Source organism: Falco cherrug, chromosome 1 (genome assembly GCF_023634085.1).
Source record: "Falco cherrug isolate bFalChe1 chromosome 1, bFalChe1.pri, whole genome shotgun sequence".
NCBI lineage: Eukaryota > Metazoa > Chordata > Aves > Falconiformes > Falconidae > Falco > Falco cherrug.
The window spans coordinates 58030027-58050371 of record NC_073697.1 but is presented as its reverse complement, the minus strand read 5'-3'; the positions used below and the strand labels follow the sequence as shown (position 1 = coordinate 58050371).

Below are 20345 nucleotides of genomic sequence, written 5' to 3'. Positions count from 1 at the left end.
TTTTTATACACTATGCTGGTTTTACACTTAGTTTTTCCTATGCTTCATTCTAATTTTGTTTCCTCTTGTTGAATAGAACATGAAGCGGCGCAGGCGTCGAGATATTTTACGAGTACAACTAGTACGAATATTTGAACTGTTGGCAGATGCTGGTGTCATTAGTCACAGGTAGGGGCAGTACTGACAAGGTGTTGTTTATGCTTCTGAATTAAGTCATTAGTATTCTTATGACCCAGTATAACAAGCATGCAAAATTCTTCAGTAAGTTTTAGGATACTACTGAATAAATAGATATGGTTTTATAAAACTTGGAACTTTGCTGGCTTTCTAATCCCTTCATCCCCTTCTTTGTCACTGTGGTCTGCATTTTATTTAAAATGCTGCTATTCTGTTCCCTGGGATATTGCTTTGAACAGGCAATGCGTCATGTTCCTTCTTGTTTGTGTGTTTTCGAACATTGCACCAGTTAAGCAAATAAAAAACCCTCAAGTTACAGCTATTCTACAATCAGTCTGGAATTCTTCCTCATCCAGAGTCCTGGTACTAGTCAGCATACCCTATGCAGAGAGGGCTGCTGCTCATTGATATTAGTCCTTTTTCTATCTGAGGGAGGAAGAATGTTAACTGGATTAGGGGCTGGGGATTTTTTCCCCCTCTGTTTACCCTACTTGTGTAGGGACACTTTGAAAGAAGACTTAAAATTCTGGCATATGTTTTACAAGTCTCTTACAAATTTTTTTTCTGTGCAGATGGAATTGTCTAAGAGCAAGTTGGTTAGGAGATGGTTAGGCAAGCTCCTGCCATTTTATTAGGCAACGATACTTAAACATTTGTCAACTTTAGCAACATAATCAGTGTGAAATTCTCAATCTTTAGGTAAGCTACTACAGTGCTGCCTCAGAAGCATTGCTAAAATGCCTTCCTTTTGGCATGCTGACTTTTGAGATGGCAGCAGTTAAAATCATACTCTCCCTCTTATCTTTGAAGGTACTCACTGGTGTTTAACTAGTGTATATAAAATATCTCCTAAGTACAGCCCGCACCCTTGAACCTTGTCAGCTTTCCTCTCTGAGGCCAGCCTGACTCTGTGGTCAAAAGTAGCAAACTTCATCTTGTCTCTGGTGTGCGAGGCATGGTTTTTAGTTGCCTTCAGTACAAATGTGGAAAGATGATGGAGGGAACTGAGAGGAAAGGAGTCACCCTTCTAACAACTGTTTTTCAAAGGAGGGCAGTTTTGTATCATATGCGGTCTTTAATCTCCTTATGTAGTTTAGTGCAGATGTCTAGTCAGATGCTAAAGCAATGGAGATGGGAAGTGAATATATAAAATGAATAAATTGCTTTCATCTGCCTAATAGTCAATAGCATGTCATGAAATACTGAACATCTTGACCGACTCCCAAAAATCAGTTTCTAATATAGATGTGTATAGTCAAGCAGTAGTAATTTTTCTCTGGTTTACGAATTGCATGGGTTTTTAGGGGGGAGGGGTTTGGGGTTTTTTCATTATTATTTTTAACACTTTCCCCCAGTATAAGAACCAATTCTGTGCAACTGAAGATGAGTGACTTCTGATAATGGGGCTTGATTATTAGGTTCCTTTCACTGGAGCTTTTTATTTAACACTGAAATAGAAGCTGGTTGACGGAATTACTTTGCATTAAATTTTTGCAGTGATGAGATTGTAGAGGTTTTTTAAAAGAAAGAAAAAAAGGATTGTTTTCAAAAATTGTTGTTGTATGTATCATATTTTATTTTTAAGTGCAAGTGGTGGCCTTGATAATGAAACACATTCCCTCAACAACACTCTACTTGAATATGTCGATCTAACAAGACAACTCTTAGAAGCAGAAAATGAAAAGGATTCTGATACATTGAAAGATATCCGATGCCATTTTAGTGCCTTAGTGGCAAATATCATTCAAAATGTTCCAGGTATGTGAAAATGCTTTAGTAACTTCTGATGACTGTGTTTAATATGCAGTGCATTTTAAAAAACAAAAATAAACAAACAAAAACTTAAAAAATCCACTTTTTCTCTGAAGTTTCAGAATACTTTCATAAAAATAATTTATGCCATCAGTTTTGGATGTAACTTTAGCAGAATGAGTTTATGATTTTTTAAGAGAGATTTCTGGTACTGTTTGGAAATGTACGAGTAATTTTCTTACTTGGCAACAGTCTGGTTGGCAGTGCATTTAAATTCTCTAGACTAAGAAATAGTTCATTCTTTTACACTGTGGCATTAAACAGGAAAACAGTAAACCTACATCCAGCTATTATGATGTGGAAATATGTCTTTACATTGATTTTTCTTACATTCATTGTTTAGGTCTGTTTATGTTTTATGTACTTTATTTCAAAGATTGACAGGAGGAGTGTGTCTAACTGTGCTGTTTCTTACAGTACACCAGAGAAGAAGTGTCTTTCCGCAGCAGAGTCTACGCCACAGTCTATTTATGTTGTTCAGTCATTGGGCAGGTCCTTTTAGTATCATGTTTACTCCCTTGGACAGATACAGTGATAGGAACATGCGAATAAACAGACACCAATACTGTGCATTAAAGGTATTTTAGCACTTTCTGAACTTTGGAAATAGATTATGTTGACTTTTCTAATGCAAATTTAACATTTGGGCTTTTTGGATGTAGGTTTCACATCCTTATTACCATTCGTGATTTAGCTCTTTTTCTCTTCTGCTTACATGTGTATTTATGACAGTTTGGCTTTTTTCCATACTGTAGACTATTGCACTTGCTATAGGAATTTCTTATTATATTCTTATAAACATATACTTCCCATAGCTTTACTTCTCAGTTGTCTAAGAAGCACTTTCATGTAAAAATACATTCACAATCAAACTGACATATTAACTCTTAAATATATCAGCACTTCAGTATTGGCAGTTCCTTGTATTTGGAAGTTGAGAAAAATAGGATTTGTTAATTTTTTAAAGAAGATGTTAAACTGTTATTTATTAGCCTTTGTCTTCTCCCTTGACTGAATAGAAGCTAGTTTTCTGATATTTTAATGGACTTGGTCAAAGCCCTTCCTGTGCCTGAGTTACTAAAATGTAGTGTTTTTCAATTACTTTCCAAAGGCTATGTCTGCTGTACTGTGTTGTGGCCCTGTTGCAGACAATGTCGGACTCTCATCTGATGGCTATTTATACAAGTGGCTGGATAATATTTTGGATTCACAAGATAAAAAGGTAATACAGGCAATGTCAACGTTGTTTTGCAACTGTCGGTGCCTTCAACATATGCTTTAATGAGTTTTGTAGTCAGATTGGCCTAAATGCTTTCGAGTGGCTTAAGCTCAAAGCTGTTTTAATAGTGCATATATTTGCCCTGTCCTCAGTATGTGTATTCACCCTGTTGAGGAAGGCAGTCCCCAGTCGCAGTCTAAGAACAGACAGAATGGAAGAGGAAAGGGCAAGGAGTGAAACACTGTGGATAGTTTATAAACTAATCAGCTAGGCTAAGTTGTAGTAATAAGCAGATTTTTTTAGGTGTTTGAAGGAGGCAAGATTTTGAACGTGAGCTGTTGTAAGACTGTAGAGTCCATTGGGGGTCCTGCAGAACTTAGGAAGACCAAGCTTTACCTCTAAAGAGTAAGGCAAGCTTTAGATTTAAAAGGTAGGGACTCCATTGCACAAATACTATGACTACATGAAAATACAGCTCCAGTGGGCTACTCTTGATTCAAGAGAACGTGCAAGCTTCCACACAGATCTATCCCTTGTAACCCATTGGAATTCCTGCATGTGTTTTAAGTGCTCTTCTGTATCTGATGCTTTCAGGACAGTGTTCATCTTGTAGTAAGGCAAGTGAAAACAGTAAATATCTCAAGGTAGCCTTGAAACTGAGGAAAAAAGTCAACAGAGCTGTTCGCTTCAATAATTTATGACTGTGTGCGCAAGTTGAACATGAAATGGTTTGATAGAATTACCTGTTGTTGTTTTAAGCTGCAGTCTCACTGTTTTCAGATGGAACAAATCTTGTGTATTGAAGTTGTGGGTTGGGTTTTTTTAATTATTAAAAATCTATTTCCCTATTTGATGTAGTTTTTATAAGTTGGCCTTTTTTTCTCTATTTATAAATACATATTGGTTCTTTTCTGGAATACAGGTTCACCAGCTAGGCTGTGAGGCAGTCATGCTGCTCTTGGAGCTCAACCCGGACCAGAGTAACCTCATGTACTGGGCTGTAGACCGGTGTTACACAGGTTCCAAACGGGTAGCAGCTGGCTGTTTTAAAGCCATAGCCAGTGTGTTCCAAAACAGGTACTACAGCATTTTTCAAAACTTTAGATTTTAATTTTCAAGGTGTGCTTTCATGGAGAACTGTGGTTTTTCCTCCCCCAAAGAGGAAAAGATCACCCCTGTTTTTGTGTGTTACTAGAGAAACTTTTCAAAATATTTTATTATCCCATACCATATGCCCTGTAAAGTAAACTTTAATAAATTCAAATTTTAAAAAGCTGAATGCAGTATTACTTATTTCACACCTGCAATTTTACCCTAGGGATTACCAGTGTGATACAGTGACCCTCCTGAATCTGATACTATTTAAAGCAGCTGATTCTACTAGGGCTATCTATGAAGTTGCTATGCAACTATTACAGGTTTGTAAGCTAATTTTGATTAATATTTTTTCTTTTAAAATATAATTGTTCTGTGCATTAAAAAAACCAATAATTCTGTTATTATTTAGTTGTTCCTCCAGTAATGAAATGCAATGTGTGTGTGTATATATTTTTTTTTCTTCTCTATTTTAGTACATAGTTAGGCCAGATCCTTACCTGGCACAAATAGACTTCAGTGGAAGTGTATCTGTTTCCATGAACTAAGCATTCAAGACATGTATTTTCTTAATATCTACTTTTTCAAGAGACAAAACCTAAGTCAAGACTCTGGTGGCTTGGCACTGAAACAGAGTGATATATAGCTCCATTTGTCCAAAAGCAACTCAGAAAGAAGCACGTTGCTTCCTGTCCCTTTATTCTGTCTGCTGGGGTGACAGCCAGGTTTTTTATTTTTGCATTAATAACAAACATTTTTTCACCTCTGTGGATAGTGCAAATCTAGTTAGCTACTTAATTTAGTTTTGTATATTCCTTTCTGAGGTCGTTTACAGGTAAGCTTAATCTTACAGGCAGCATTAGTGTTTAAAAATAAATAAATAAATAGACGCTGCGTGTGCCTCAGACCACAAATCTTGGAGATTTTTTCAAAAGTTTTTGTTGTCAGCTAAATTCAACAGTAAAGTCCCCACTGAAGTCACACTCCTGTTGTTATGTCAGCACTCACAGCACTCTCCCTTTCAGCCCCATCTTTCTTCTCAAATGAACACCACTGCTTAAGATCAGCCTAAACTGACTTTTAAAGTATCAAACTGCTTTAGCCTCCTGCTGCATCTCTGTCACATCAAAGATTACAGAGATGATGTGACATCTCTGTCACATCAAAGATTACAAAGACTGCTTCTATCCGTGTCATCCATAGATGACCAGAAATGGATATTGTTTGGAAAGACAAGTGTTCAGTAGTATTTCACATTTTGTTTTAGAGAAATTCATGTTTAAGATGGTGTTTTGTGAAAGCAGATTTCTGAAATTTATTGATGGGAAACTCATCAAGTGGAGTGACTGTTAGCTAACCTTCTGTGAAATTACCACAGTTTTGGTGAATACTGTAGATGTATGGAGATCTGAGTAGATAAGAAATATTAAGTAAGAGTAGTGAAGTTTTCCACTGTAGCTCTACTTAGCTTCAAATTCTGAACATTACTGTTGTAGATCTTGGAACCAAAGATGTTCCGTTATGCTCACAAACTGGAAGTTCAGCGGACGGATGGGGTTTTGGGTCAGCCTTCTCCTTTACCACATGTGTATTCTGTGTCATATTATCAACTGTCAGAAGAATTAGCAAGGACTTATCCTGAACTAACACTTGCTATCTTCTCAGGTATGGTTTTAAAACAAAACAAAAACCTCATTGGGTCAAAAGCATTGTAGAAAATATGTAATTCTTATTTTTCAATAATTAATTTATATGTAAATCACTAAAATCAGGACAAGGTAACAACATAATGAATGGAGAAAATGGAATTTACTGAGTGACAATTTTTGTTTACTAGTATTTAAAATGTATTCAAGAGGAATCAATATGAATCAAAGATACTTTTACTGATTTTCTAATAACCATGAAAAATCATGTTAGAGAAGTAATTTGCAGCTATTGTTAAAAATTTTCTTTCTGTTGTTCTTTCTAGTGTTTTCTTATTTACCCTAGATTGGTTTAAAATATTATTCCATAGCATTTTTAAACAATTGCAGATTAATAATCTCTCACATTAATTAAAAAAAACTAGGACTAGTACGAGGAAGAGAAAATGGTTAAGTGCTTTTGTGCCAAAGTTGGTACATTTTTACATGCTCTAGGTTTTCAGTTCCCCCCTGCAATTAGAGGAATATATGTGTATGCATATACTAAATATGGTTTCGTCAGCACTGTTTGTCAGCAGTGTCTTCTGTTAGCTCTGCTGAAGGCTGCGGCCTTTATAAATGGCTCTAGTCAGCTAAACAAAAAAATTATGTCTGTATCAGCATTACTTCATTTGTATCAGTATGGACTACTGGGCTCATTGGTGGTTGTTATTACCAAAACAGTTCTCATTATTGATTCACAATTCATCCATGTACCTAACTTTTGAATGACAGAAGTAAGTCAGAGAATCCAAACAGCTCATCCAGCTGGGAGACAGGTGATGCTGCATTATCTGCTGCCGTGGATGAACAATATTGAGTTGGTAGATTTGAAACCTTTGCCAACCATTCGTCGGCAAGAGGAAGATGAAGAAGATTCTTTGAAAGACAGAGAAATAATGGTGAACAGTAGACGATGGCTACGAGGAGAAGGCTGGGGATCGCCACAGGCTACAGCTATGGTTCTGAACAATCTGATGTACATGACTGCAAAGGTAAAACTAGTTAAGTGCTCCATCTCATTCCAGTGGATTGTTTTGTAGGGCACGAGATAATACTGCTCAGAGGTACTGTGTTACCAAACTTTCAAGAGTTACTGCTCATATTTGTTGAGTTGCTTATGTATACCCAAACTATACCATTTAGTTTTGAGGTAGTATGAGGAATATGTAACATGTAAAATAAACGTTACAGTATTGTTATATATAGTAACAGTATATAACTTGTTTTGCAATATAGATGTCTAGCTGGATAGATAATCCCAAGTTGCCTGTATACCTGTGATCTCAAAGTGGAGTTTTGGAACCAGTCTTGTTGCCAGAGTCTGACAGGCCCTCCTCCTTCTTATGACAGCTACTTCAAACAGAGAAAAAGTATTGCTCCCGTGCAGTGCTCCTGCCAATTATTGATATCTTTGATTCCTACTGATGAGAGATCATGTTTTAAATCACAAATTAACTTACAAATTAACAATAAACTACTCCTGGAAGCCTGTGGTCCATGGAATTTTAGTCAGGATTGTCAGCAACTGGGATAATGGATCTCTGCTAAATTTAGAGATATTTTGGTTTTATATGTAAATAAATATATAACGATAGAATTAAAATAATATTAAATATTTGTATACTTATGTAATCTATTATAATATATTAGCTATAAATACAATATACAATATGTACAAATATTGTTAGAGATATATTTATGTATTTATAGCTGTAAGAAGAAGGTATTTCCGGAATGTGTTTATAAAAATTGAATATATGTGAAAGTTTCATTCTGGAATGTTAAAAAGGCAACAGCTCCTTACAGGATTTATGTCTCCTTCTTCTAGAGCCTGTCCCACTCAATACAGATCACTTTCAAATACAATGTTTTCTACTGGAGTTTTCAGGAGAGATATTTATTTTGTTTTCTAGTATGGTGATGAAGTGGCTTGGTCAGAGATAGAAAATGTCTGGACTACTTTAGCAGATAGCTGGCCAAAGAATCTGAAAATAATTTTGCACTTCTTGATCAGTATCTGTGGAGTGAACAGTGAACCCAGCCTTTTGCCTTATGTGAGTATGTGTATGTCTCTCCTTAGACCTATTGTTGTTTTAAAAATTAATTGTGTGTCTAGCAGCAGAGGTGACCAAACAAAAAACGTGAGGTAGGATTTCTAGTATCAAAATCTCTAACCCAATATTTTATGACCACCGAATACTATGAACAAATCAAATTCAGTTCTTTTGTTTAAGTTACTTTGGACATCTGTGTCAAAATTTCAGTATCAGTTTCAGTTAAACTGGGCATTCATGGAATGGGCTTGAGAAAGGAAGTAAACCCAAAAGAATATTGCACCTTAAAGATAGCTGAGGCTTCCTGAAGACAACTTGCTGACTCTTGCAGTTTTCTCAAGATGGTAAATCTGAAACAGTCTGGTAGCCATCCTATCAGTTGAGAGTTGTCAAAATTCAGGGTATACTAGGTGGACCATAGACCTCATTTATGAAGTAAATCATAAAAAATGGAAAAGACTTGCTAAAATGTCTATATCTGTTTTAGCATTTTTTTGTTCCTTTGTCATAAAAAGGTAACTAAGAGTTTGATTGCTAAATTTAGAGTAATTTTATTAGAAGTATACTGAACAACTCATTAGATGCAAATCTACTGCAGTGGCTGGTCTCTGTTCATTAGGAAGAGATAAGATAGTTCCGTGAGTAATATTTTCAATAGAAAATTATTATAGGATTTGCTAATCAAAAAAACTAGAAATGAAGTAAACAATCGGGACCTAAAATATTATGAAGTTCTTACTAAGGACAGCTTAAGTTCTTCATGGATTGGCAGAAGTTTTCATTGCAGATCAGGAAATCTAGCTTAATGTTGCAGCCCAAAGCCTTTGCATGTATGGTTTGAACAAGGTGATAAGGTAATTCCGTGAGTCAAACACCCTGGATCACTTGCTTACTGTTCAGCTCTGAGTTCTATCAAAAGGATGGAAATGAATCATTGAGCAGTAATGACTCAAGAAAATGTCAGAATAAAAAATTTGAACTCACTGGTATCTATAGAGTAATCACTGACTAGCAGCCATCTGCTGCTGCTTAGGAGTGACCAGGATTATTTTGCTGAAGTAAGGTGTAGTGAAGAATCCTTAATTACTATATGTTGAATGAAATATTGATATAGTTGTGTGTTTATTCTTACCAGAGCATATTAAGGCCTCAGGGAATTAAATATTTTCCCCATGATATAATTTAGGATAGTCCTAAAAAGCAGACAGATAATATAGTAAAATAAAGCACCCGTCATGCCATGTAGGGATAGTGTGATTATTCTCACGTGACCAAGTATTAAAACAAAAAAAATCTCCACCTCAGGTCCCCTCAAAACTAATTCTGTTTTTTATCAAAGCCGATGTGAGAGCACTGCAGAATAGCATGAAGGAAAATATGATACCTGCTGGAAAAGAAATGGTGTAGAACACAGCTGTGAAGTATCAAAAAGAAATTATATCAGAATACATTCTCTCCAGTGTTGACCTTGGGTGATGCTAAAACCTTTGTAAGAAAACATTTTGCTTCTTAAATAACTGCCAGTGAACTCCGGAGACTTACTTTTCTTAATCTTGTGATATGTTTCTGATGCTTGCTACTATTGACAGCTGTAAAAGCCATTTTGTTTTCTTAGAACTAGAGTAAGTCTCATGTATCCTCACTGCAGTGCAGGTAGATACTGATTCTAACAAGTTGTGGTATTCAAATCTCTGATTTTCCTTTTTAAATTAATGTGTTTTTTTTTAAATCAACTCACTGCAATAAGAATTTTATTTTATGTACAGGTTATTTGATATATATTTATATTTTATATACATATATACATTTTTTGATGGCAGGTAAAGAAAGTTATTGTTTATTTGGGTAGAGATAAAACAATGCAACTACTAGAAGAGCTGGTGAGTGAGCTTCAACTTACAGATCCTGTCAGTTCAGGAGTCACCCATATGGATAATCCACCGTACTACCGCATTACTTCCAGTTACAAAATCCCCTCTGTCACTTCAGGTGAGAATGTATTAAACTTTTATTATTGTCAATGATAAATGTTCTATTATCAATCAGTTACAATAATGGAGTTCATCTGTAAACATTCAATAGCAGTACAATGTTGTGTTTCTAAAAATAAATCAAGATTAAAAGTTTGTTTTACAAAATCTGCAGTTTTTGGTGTACCCAAATGTCTTATTAAAGAACACATAACAGGTTCACAAGGAACACAGGTTTGTATTAATATGTGTTAGACTTTGTTCAGATCTTGCACTGTTTACCCTCACTATATCACTTTTATGTCATAATTCAGTCAAACAACTGGCAAGATTTATGTAATTTGAAATCTGTATAAATTACATTTTAAGTTCTGTTATAGACACAAGCTGCATCCGTAGGTATTTATTCAAGATGATTTAAGTACACTTACTTAGGAGAATTTATTTAGAAGTACTTAACAATTAATTATAGATCAGTCATCAAAAAAACCTGACTGAAATAATAAGTGTCCACCTCATGATTCAGTCCAAGAACATGCTGAGAAATGTGGGGAAAAGCTGTCTGGTTTTGGTGAAGCATCTTTCAAAGTGAGCCGCAACAGGTGTGGATAGGAGGGTATCTAAGGTAGCACTTAGCTTTTGTGCTGCAAAGCTGTCAGTGTTATGAAGCAGCCTTGACCTATCACGTAGGGGTTATCTGGATCACAAGGTGGATGCATTGGCACTTGTTCGTTAAAGTGTTTTAGAAGTATGAAAAACAATTATGGGGCCCTTGTACTGCAGTGCAGTTGAGAGTAGCAAAATCTGTGGGGCGGGTACAAAATTAATTCCAATTGTGCTCATTCAGTCAGTGTAATGCTTGCAGTTTTCTCTTAAAAAGAAGTTGGTACAAACTTGACTCTGCAGGCTGTTAGATTTTAATCCCTAACCTGTCTGTGGTTTGAATTAACTGCATACCGAAGTCCAACTAAGTTTTACAGATTACTATGAGACATAGAAAACCGAAAAGAAAGGTCTTTAGATCCAGCTTCAAAAGCAAGCCTTTCTATTTAATTTGTTGAAAATTCAGAGATTCCTGGAACGGATTATTTTGATTTTTTTTTCCAGTTAGTGGAATTATGGTAATATCTCAGAATCTTTTAGTCTAACCACTTTTTTATTATTTTTTTTTCTTATATGTATTTCTGTGGCTCAGTTTGTATTTGTGCCAGTTGCTGTAGTGTAAACCTGGTTAGGGCTCTTGGCATGGACAAGTAAACAAGGGTCATCATGTATTGCTTAAGACTGCTATTCTTTTTTATTGATCAATCTTTTTCTTTGTCTATAATTCACAGGTACCACTTCTAGTAGCAATACAATGGTAGCTCCCACAGATGGGAACCCTGACTGTAAACATATAAAAGACAATATTGAAGAGAAGTAAGTATCTCATCAAAGAGCGGTTATTAGTTGAACTACAGGAATTCCTAGTAGGTACTATAAATACTTGTATTTATAAAAGCCATCCCAATGACTCCAAGTAAATCTGCATTGCAGGAAATACGTGACTGTAAATTTTCTAAGTTTAATGTAACCCAACTGGAATACTATTTGGGATTAACAGTACCAGCCTCAATTGTAATTTGAACTCAAAAAGCTTTAGAGGAAACTGAGTAAATTAAGGGATCAGTCCGGGTCAGGCTTTGTATTGCTATAGCTATATTGTTATTGATGCCTAAATTGGCTACTGTTACACTGGATTGTATATGTTTATGTAAGAGAAATTATGCTGCAGATGGCTGTGGATACATCAAGGGCAAATGTTACTAGTTCAGTAATGTAGCCAGTTCACAAATGGATTTACTAGCTCACTAGAAATCAACAGTGACTGTGTGTTGAAAGCTAGTTTATTCTCCCAGTTAAGAGTATTTGGATGCCTGTTATCTGGCAAGATCGTTTCCAGCTAGTTTTAAAACAGATTCCTCCCTCCTCAATTTTTGAGCTTCTTAAGAACAATCTTTTGGAGAAATTTGCCAGACAGTGGTACCGATGTGAGGGTGGTGGAGAGCAAACAGCTAACACAGACTTAGTCAGGGTGTGAACATGGAGATCAACAGTAACTGACTGTGGGCATGCTTTCCTTTTGTGTTAAATATGAGCTGGCTAAGCTTAAAGTGAAAAGGGAGTAGGGATTCTCTAATTAACATGATAAAAAGTGTGCACAGAAAGAAGTGCTCCTACTGTAGAGTAGCTACTATGCGGTAAATTCACAAATGAGTATTTTGTGACAACTTGTTTGAGAGCCTTAGTAATTATATTTCCCATATAATTTCCCAGTTGGACACTTTTTTTCTTCCCTAGGATAATCATGTCAATATAGTTAGATTAGTAAATATATTGATAGAGACAACCCTGATACTTCAGTTAAATTGGGGGGGAAGGGGGAAGCTGTGTGAAGATAAGTATTTTCACAGTATATACAGACAAGTATTTGGCTGCTATGGGGGCTGGAGCTGAAGAAACTTGTAAGGTAATGAAGGTGGCTTGAAAGTCTCTGCAAGTTTTGGCATATGCTGTAGGGTTGTCTAACCACCTCCCCAGGGTAAATGCTTTTTGGTAGGATATACCATGTACATCTTAGACTTGCCAGGAGGAAAGAATTTTAGAAACTTACCTACAAAATAGCTTGGAAATTGTGCTTTTAGCGCTCTCATTTCTCTGATTTCTTTATAGTTTACCAGGTTAGTGAGGTGGGATCTTAGACTCTGTGTGTGTATGTACATGTCTGTGCCAGATCAAATGGGGTTGTCATTATTTTGCTCAAGAGTGAGAAGAAATCACTTGCGCGTAATGGTAACAAATATTTTAGTGTATCTAAATGTTAATGAAAATTATCTAACAGTAATGTAATTTGTAGTGGATTTTCTCCTCAAATCCCCTTATCTGGCATTGATTTTCCTTGTAAGATGAAATATTTTTACATAACACTTAGCTTTGCTAAAATACAGTTTTACTGAGAAGCCCCGATTAATTTTTGTCACAGAACGTCAGTTACTAATGCTGCTTTATTTGGTTCTAGTTATGTACATCTAGACATCTACAGCGGGTTGAATAGTAACTTAAACCGCCAGCACCACAGACTAGAATCTCGCTACAGCAGCAGCTCTGGAGGATCATACGAAGAGGAAAAAAGTAATATTTTTATTTTACAATATTTCTATGGATAGAAGACAAATTTTCAAGTATTAATACTTTAGCTGAAGGTTGTGGAACATGAGGAAATAAGCATTATCTGTGGGTTTTTCTCAGATCTGTTTAAAAATAACTGGGTTTTTTACGTTCTTTGGTCTTAGTACTGCTGTTGAAGTCTAGCATACATTTGATTACAATAGAATGTGCAAGGAAGATAATACACTTTCTTTCCTTCCCTTGTCCTCTGGAATGAGTTGTGAACATCTTCTCAAATGAAGTGGTTTTACTCTATTGGGTTTTTGCCAGTACCAACACCAAAGAGAGATGATTAAGCAGAAGAAACAAAAGAGATTAGCATGAGGAAAATGAGATAAATGAGGAAAAAGATGATGGGGAAAAAAAATTTTAAAACCCCAGAAAATTAGAAGTAATAGTGCTTTTAAATGATAGCAGTCCTTGGCCTGTTTAAAAAAAAAAAGAGTACAGAACTTTCTGAGAAGCCATAGTAAAGGAAAATATAGGAGGGGGAAAAGGATCTTGCTCTTATTTTCAACATTGTTTTGAAAATATTTTTTGGGTTGTTTTTTGTGATAATGTGATCTGTTTTTTCTGAGGTGCAGCAGTAAGGAAATAGGAAAAAAAGTATCCTGAAACTCCATATTCTTTTCAAGACTTTTCTTTAATGGAGGCTTATTAACTGTGGCTACTTTTGTACCAGTGCCTAAGATATAAAATCATGGTTGCAATGCTAGGGAAAGCTGAACAGGTCATGTAATTAGGCAAAAATGAGGACATTGGTCAGACAGTAATCGATGCTTTACATGGGTGGGGTTTGTATGCTTTGTCAGAGTACTTGTTTGACTGAAACTGGTTTCGGCTAACAAGCTGTTAGTAATTAAAATGACTGTACTTTAACCCTGCATGGGATTATCAGATACCTTTCAGTCTGATCCAGACTTTCAGTCTAATCCAGTGCTCCCACAGACTGTCCTCTTACGTTTCACTCAGGTTTTTTATTGACAGTTGATTTTGCTGCCAGTCAGGTTGTTACAGCACATGATACAGTACTGCCTTTTCCTTACTTCTCTTGTGCTACTGAACAACGGGATGTACATTTCTGCATTTTGAGCATTGCATGTCAGTATGGAATGTGGTGTGTCCCACGCTGTATTGAAGCAATGGAGTCCATTAGGATCTCCTTATGCACTCCTTAATGACTGATTCTGTGCAGACCATAAAGGTTAGAGTGAATATGTAGCTCATATCACCTCTTTCAAGAAAGTGGAACATAATGTCCTCTAAGAGCTTCTTGTAAAGATTGGGCATACTCATGCAGATCTCCTAAACTTTGGGTCAGTAACAGGTTGGCGGACCTTCTTTATTACTGCTTGGATGGCTGATTTCCAGTATCTTAGTTGTGGTCATTTTCATCTTTGTTTGCTATTTGTGATAGCAACCTGAAGCAGGTGAAAATTCACACGTTCCATCAGTAAGAAGTTTGTCACTTCTGGTCAAGAAGGCGGTAATGCGCTGATACATGTGTAAACTTCTGAAACTTCGGCAGCTATACTTCCAAAAGGACAACGGGTAGAATCACTGAAACATTGAAGTGTTAAGGCAGTCGTCTTACTTCTTTCTAGCCTTAATCGATCATTCTCAAGTCCAAGACATCTCATTTAAAACCAGAAAAATATTTTGGATATGTAACACAATATACTGGTACCAAATAGCTGATGTTTCTTCCACTCTTGAAGCTTGCTTAATCAAAACTAAATGTCTTTCTGTGTTTTCTTGAAAAATGTAATGATTTTCTGAGCTTTTGTCAAGCAGTGGGATTGGACTATGCTGTTGTAAAAGTGGCAAATTATGAGTTTCCCCATATATCAGGCTGGCATTACCTGACATGTAGAACTGGTGGATTTTTGCTAGTGAGACCTATAGAGAGGCACTCTTGAGAAATACTTCTTTAGCCTACAGTGGAATGCAGCTCTTCAAAATGAGTTCAGTACAATCTTGGGACCCAGCCTTAAGTCCCCATCTGACATGAGTTTTGAAATTAAAGGAAATTATATTAGATTACTTTGCCTTTTTTTCCTTACGTGCATCCATGTTCCCTATGTGCATCCATCCATCCATCCATCACTTTTATGAACCTATTCAACAAAATCTTACTCTTTTATGTGTGTGGCTTTTGTAGAATCATCCTTATGCTGAAAGAAATAACAATTTTCTCTGGTTTTTTTAAACTGTGTCAACTACTACTGTTTGTGGCTGGTCCATCCCATCGAGAGACACACACGCACACACACAGACATACACACAGACACAGACACACCCCCACGCCCACCCCCCACATCTCAGCTTTTCAAGAATTTAAAAATATTTTGTTAGAAGACTATATAATACAGAAACATATAATATATATTTTATTTTCCTGGTTTAATTACCTATTGTGTTAGGTGATTCAATGCCTCTGTATTCAAACTGGCGGTTGAAGGTGATGGAGCACAATCAAGGAGAGCCTCTACCTTTTCCACCGACTGGAGGCTGCTGGTCACCATTGGTGGATTACTTGCCTGAAACTTCTCCTCCGGGCATGTCACTTCACAGGTAGCTGTTTTAACAATGCTGATGGCAGGGCATTACATTTTAATTTGTATTGCACACATATAGTGACTTAAAGATAGCAGATAAAAATGTACTATCTACTGTCTTTAAATCTACTAATTTGTTTTCTGTGATTTTACTCATGGGTCTAGCAGTTTAAGATTTCTCAGCTTTTTAATTTGGAGGATTAAAGTTTTTCTATCTTCATTATGAGCATTCATCTTTTCCCTTATAATACAACTTGTGTAGATGTTTGTAGACTTAAAAAGAAACACTGGTTAGTAACACACCAAGTTCTTTGCAGCTCTACATGAAGTTGACATTATGTTCTTCTAACAAATTACTCTTTTGTTTTTAGATGCAATATAGCAGTGATCCTTTTGACTGACTTGATAGTTGACCACAGTGTAAAGGTGGAATGGGGAGGATACTTGCATCTTTTGCTTCATGCAATTTTTATAGGTAACAACATTCTTAGAAATATGTCTGGTAAATTAGGAATTGTAGCTATTTGTGTAGCTTTTCTTTTCCACATCTAAATTAATGTTTGCCATTATATTGAGTTGTTAATCTGTTTTTTGCAATTTCAATTTAATTTGAAATTCAATTTCAAATTAAATCATAAATTTGTTAATATTTACACTATTTAAAATTCAACTAAATATGTTAGCTTGACTAATATGAATATAATTGTTTTGTAGTTGTTTCAAGGCACTTTCTGTTGGAGCCACTTTTACCTCTTTCTCCCTTGTAGAAGTCACAGTAAAATTCAAATTTTTTTCCATTTCTCTGTGTAGTAATTTTCATACAGAACACATTAAGTTCTTACTGCTCTTAATTTATTAATTAAGTTACTGTGAGAGGATTATTTTATGATATAAAGAGGACATATTAATGTTTGTTAAACTGTATGCTTTTGTTTTTATATTGAAACACTGAAAAAACATTTAGTGAATTATGTATCTATTATTTAGTAAAGCATAACAGACCAGTTTGGATGCTGCTATTTTATAAATAATTTAATTCGGCGTGCCCTTTGAATGTAATGAAGTTTTTCCATTTTCCTTTTGTGTTAGGTTTTGACCACTGTCACCCTGAAGTCTATGAGCATTGTAAACGTCTGCTTTTGCATCTACTGATAGTGATGGGATCTGGCAGTAATGTCCAGTCTGTTGCTTCTGTCCTACTCAGAAACAGAGAGTTCAATGAGTCCAGGGTGCTTACTGTCAAGCAAACTACCCATTTAGATTATACTTTCACAGGTATGCTTTAGATTTATTAAGTGTTGCTTGTTAAAATGACATGGAAAGTTATCTTTTCTTCAAGCCATTATGAACATTTCTGCTATTTGTAATATTTTCCTAAGCCCTTGGCATGAAAATGTATTTCTTCAGATTTTAATTGTCAGAACAAATATGGTTCACATTAGCACTTTGTGCCCAGTCATCAGAATAGGGAGCACAGTTGAATGATGAAATAGTAGTGGAAACCACAGAAGGAGCTCTGTGTGTTAGATCTTTAATACAGCAGTTTTTATAATGCTCTTGAAAATAAAACCCAAGAAGATACATCTCTTACTTGTTTATAGCGACTTTAAATTTCTGAATTTTGTCAGCTGTAAGTGCATTGTTCAATAGGCTGACAGAATATTGTTTTATTACCTTCTAATTTTCACCTTAATGTTACAATATTATAATTATACAGGAAACTATATATTTTCTATGTATTTCTTTATAAAAGGAACATTTTAGTGATGTGAGCCTATTGTAGTTTCTAAAGAAATGTGAAATAGTTAATTTTTTTGAAACCTAGTTTCATATTATTTCAGTAGGTGGCAGCATATTGCTACACAATTTGTTTCCTCTCTGTTCACATCAGAAGTGATTTTGTCACCAACCAAAAAATATTCATCTGGTTTGTGAATTTGATATTCATAGCAAAAAGGAATTAAAGAACAAGCATAGTGAAAGAATTCTTTTATGTAAAGCTATTCACAGAACTTCACCAGTGCCACCTGTATAGTGACTTATACAAACCATTCCGTTCCTAATCTTTACAGTTTTGGGTAAAACTGTCTAAACGTGACACAGTATTTTGCTATTACTAAAACAAAAATGTCAGATAGAAACTAGAGAAAGATCAGCACCAAACATTTCCAGCTAATGATTATGTTAAGGTTAATTACAGATATGCATGCCTAGCACAAGTTCAGACGAGCTGATGTTAAATTTTATTTGGGCCAGCTGATACCCTAGTCCAAACCCTGTGGCTCCGTAGAGTGAAAATTTGTGGTGGATATCAGTGATTCTCAAACTTAAGTACAGTTGTTACAGTCAGAGGTTCATGACCAGTTCCTTGCCAGTTTACGTTCTCCCAGCACCTCATAGATAGAGGCATAATGTAAGGAGTTACTGCACTTGTATTTTATTGCCACGTGATTCCTTACATGCAGAGAAAAACCTTAACAGCAGCAAGGTTAAACTAACTTCAGAGAAACTTTGTGCAGCTAGAGGGGCTCTGCCTAGGGTCAGTTCACTACCTAATACGTAGTGTTCACTAGTTTAAAGTACTCTCAATTACACCGGGTCTAAGTTTTAACAAAACCATTATCTGCACATTATTGAATAGTTTATATGATTTGTCTCAACTCCTTAAGAAGAGATGCTCAGAAACCGATGAGCTGTCATATTACCAACACAAAATCAAACAAAACACAGTAGTTTTAAAAAGGGATCTAGCAGTTCCTTATTAAGGGTCCAGTCATGTGAAGACTTTGTATATATCAGACTTCATTGAAATTATTGCATTAAATTACTCTCATTGCATTTGCTAAGTTACTGATTTATTTTTTTAGAGGGCTTTTTTTTCTTTTATGTATTTAATATTAACTGTCAACTTAAGAGTGCATTATCGTCTTGGTTTTATTTCAGCAGGTGTTCATGATTTTATACCTGATTACCAGCCCTCCCCAATGACAGACTCAGGGCTTAGTTCAAGTTCTACCTCTTCTAGCATCAGTTTAGGAAATACAAGTGCTGCCATTTCTCATCTGCACACCACAATCCTCAATGAGGTTGACATTTCAGTAGAGCAGGATGAAAAAGTGAAAACTCTCATAGAATTTATTACCTCAAGGTAAGATTTCCAATTCTTATTTTTGTCAATACATGTATTTTGTGGAGTTACGGCAAAATCCTTACTATTTAGGGTCACATTGTCTGATTTTGGCTGGTCTATCACCAGTAAGAGATAGTTTAATCCTGCAGTGTTTTTATGTGATACAGCTTATGCACAACTCTAACTTTCCAACAATTTCAGAGAATTTTGGCCACCCTTTCATGTCCTGAGTGTTTAAAAGTCTTTTGCCATGTTCTACGCAGGTCTGTTATCTTTGCTTGCCATACAGTTTATAGAATTTCCTTTTCCATGGAAAGGACTAGGTCTGGAATACATAAAGATGATTAGGGAGCCGCAAGATTTGTGTGGAATTTATGGATTACCCAGTAGTAGAGAGCTTGGCTGTTCAAAAACCAGTAGTTTGTGGCAAAGGACATCTGTAAAACCATCAACACTTGTGCAGTTTGTATGATAGTTTATATAAAGCTTTCAAGATTTTGTAAATCTGAAATCCTGTGTGTTTCTCAAAGCTGTTGATTACTTATGCTTTACATCAGCCTAAATTTAGAATAGTGTGGTGGAAGATAGATGGGAAGAAAATAGGAAGGTGGCTGTTCCAAGGACTGTATAATGGTGTTGGCTGTGCTGGTTCTTTGTTACATAACTATTGTCTAACAGAGAACCTCTCTTCCTAAACTTGCACTGTTATTTCAGTTGGATCTGATATAGTGCTCTTCACCTTGTATTAACTTCTTGTAAATCATTACATAATATTGGGCGGTTGTCACACTTCTTTCCGATTTGTGTCTGCAGTTCTAAATGGTTTCTTTTATGGGATAAGTAGTAGATAAATAGCAATTGATCTTAAGGTTAAAATAATATTTGCATAATATTAATGACAAAGGCTATGTTTTATATTCTGTTAAGTATTTGTTCTATTTTCATATTTTTAGAAAAAGAGGCCCACTTTGGAATCATGAAGACGTTTCAGCCAAGAACCCTAATATAAAAAGTGCTGAACAGTTAACTGTGTTTTTAAAGCATGTGGTATCTATATTTAAACAGTCTAGCTCAGGTATGTTTGAAAACAATCAGTGGGTGATAGAATAGCCAAGTCTGCAAACTAAATGGATTTTTTTTAAATGGCGGTAAACTTACAGTTTATCTATAAAATCACTCTAGGTGGTCACTTACTGATTCTAAGTAATAAATTTTTCTTGTGTGTTGCACACTTCAGTTCATGTTTCTATTATGACAGATTTAAATATAGTCTTCTAGGAATGAGAGAAAAATATTAATTTATTGTGGAAACTTAATATGCATATCATAAATGGTTTATTCTTTGCAAGTCTCCCCAGTGTTAAGTATTTTGGAATATGAGTTTATATGCCTGGAAGGATTTTTGACAGCAATAGCCCTTGAGAAAAATGTAGAA

The 20345-nt window shown here is 35.5% G+C and overlaps 1 protein-coding gene across 11 annotated transcripts in view; it reads left to right on the top strand.

Moving 5' to 3' along the window:
• The window catches only part of FRYL (FRY like transcription coactivator), a 185837-nt gene that overhangs the window by 125078 nt on the left and 40414 nt on the right, over positions 1-20345 (top strand). For 8 of the 11 annotated variants that reach the window (XM_055715557.1, XM_055715549.1, XM_027797289.2 and 5 more), the window contains 17 exons: positions 77-168; positions 1763-1935; positions 2407-2567; positions 3101-3211; positions 4131-4285; positions 4527-4626; positions 5800-5968; positions 6724-6983; positions 7905-8045; positions 9866-10034; positions 11350-11434; positions 13074-13186; positions 15646-15796; positions 16152-16255; positions 16870-17055; positions 18724-18928; positions 19864-19985. In XM_055715557.1, coding sequence (XP_055571532.1) covers positions 77-168; positions 1763-1935; positions 2407-2567; positions 3101-3211; positions 4131-4285; positions 4527-4626; positions 5800-5968; positions 6724-6983; positions 7905-8045; positions 9866-10034; positions 11350-11434; positions 13074-13186; positions 15646-15796; positions 16152-16255; positions 16870-17055; positions 18724-18928; positions 19864-19985 — 2497 coding nt within the window. The remainder of the gene's footprint in view (positions 1-76; positions 169-1762; positions 1936-2406; positions 2568-3100; positions 3212-4130; positions 4286-4526; positions 4627-5799; positions 5969-6723; positions 6984-7904; positions 8046-9865; positions 10035-11349; positions 11435-13073; positions 13187-15645; positions 15797-16151; positions 16256-16869; positions 17056-18723; positions 18929-19863; positions 19986-20345) is intronic. The other 3 variants (XM_027797290.2, XM_027797298.2, XM_055715507.1) reach the window with 1 other exon arrangement.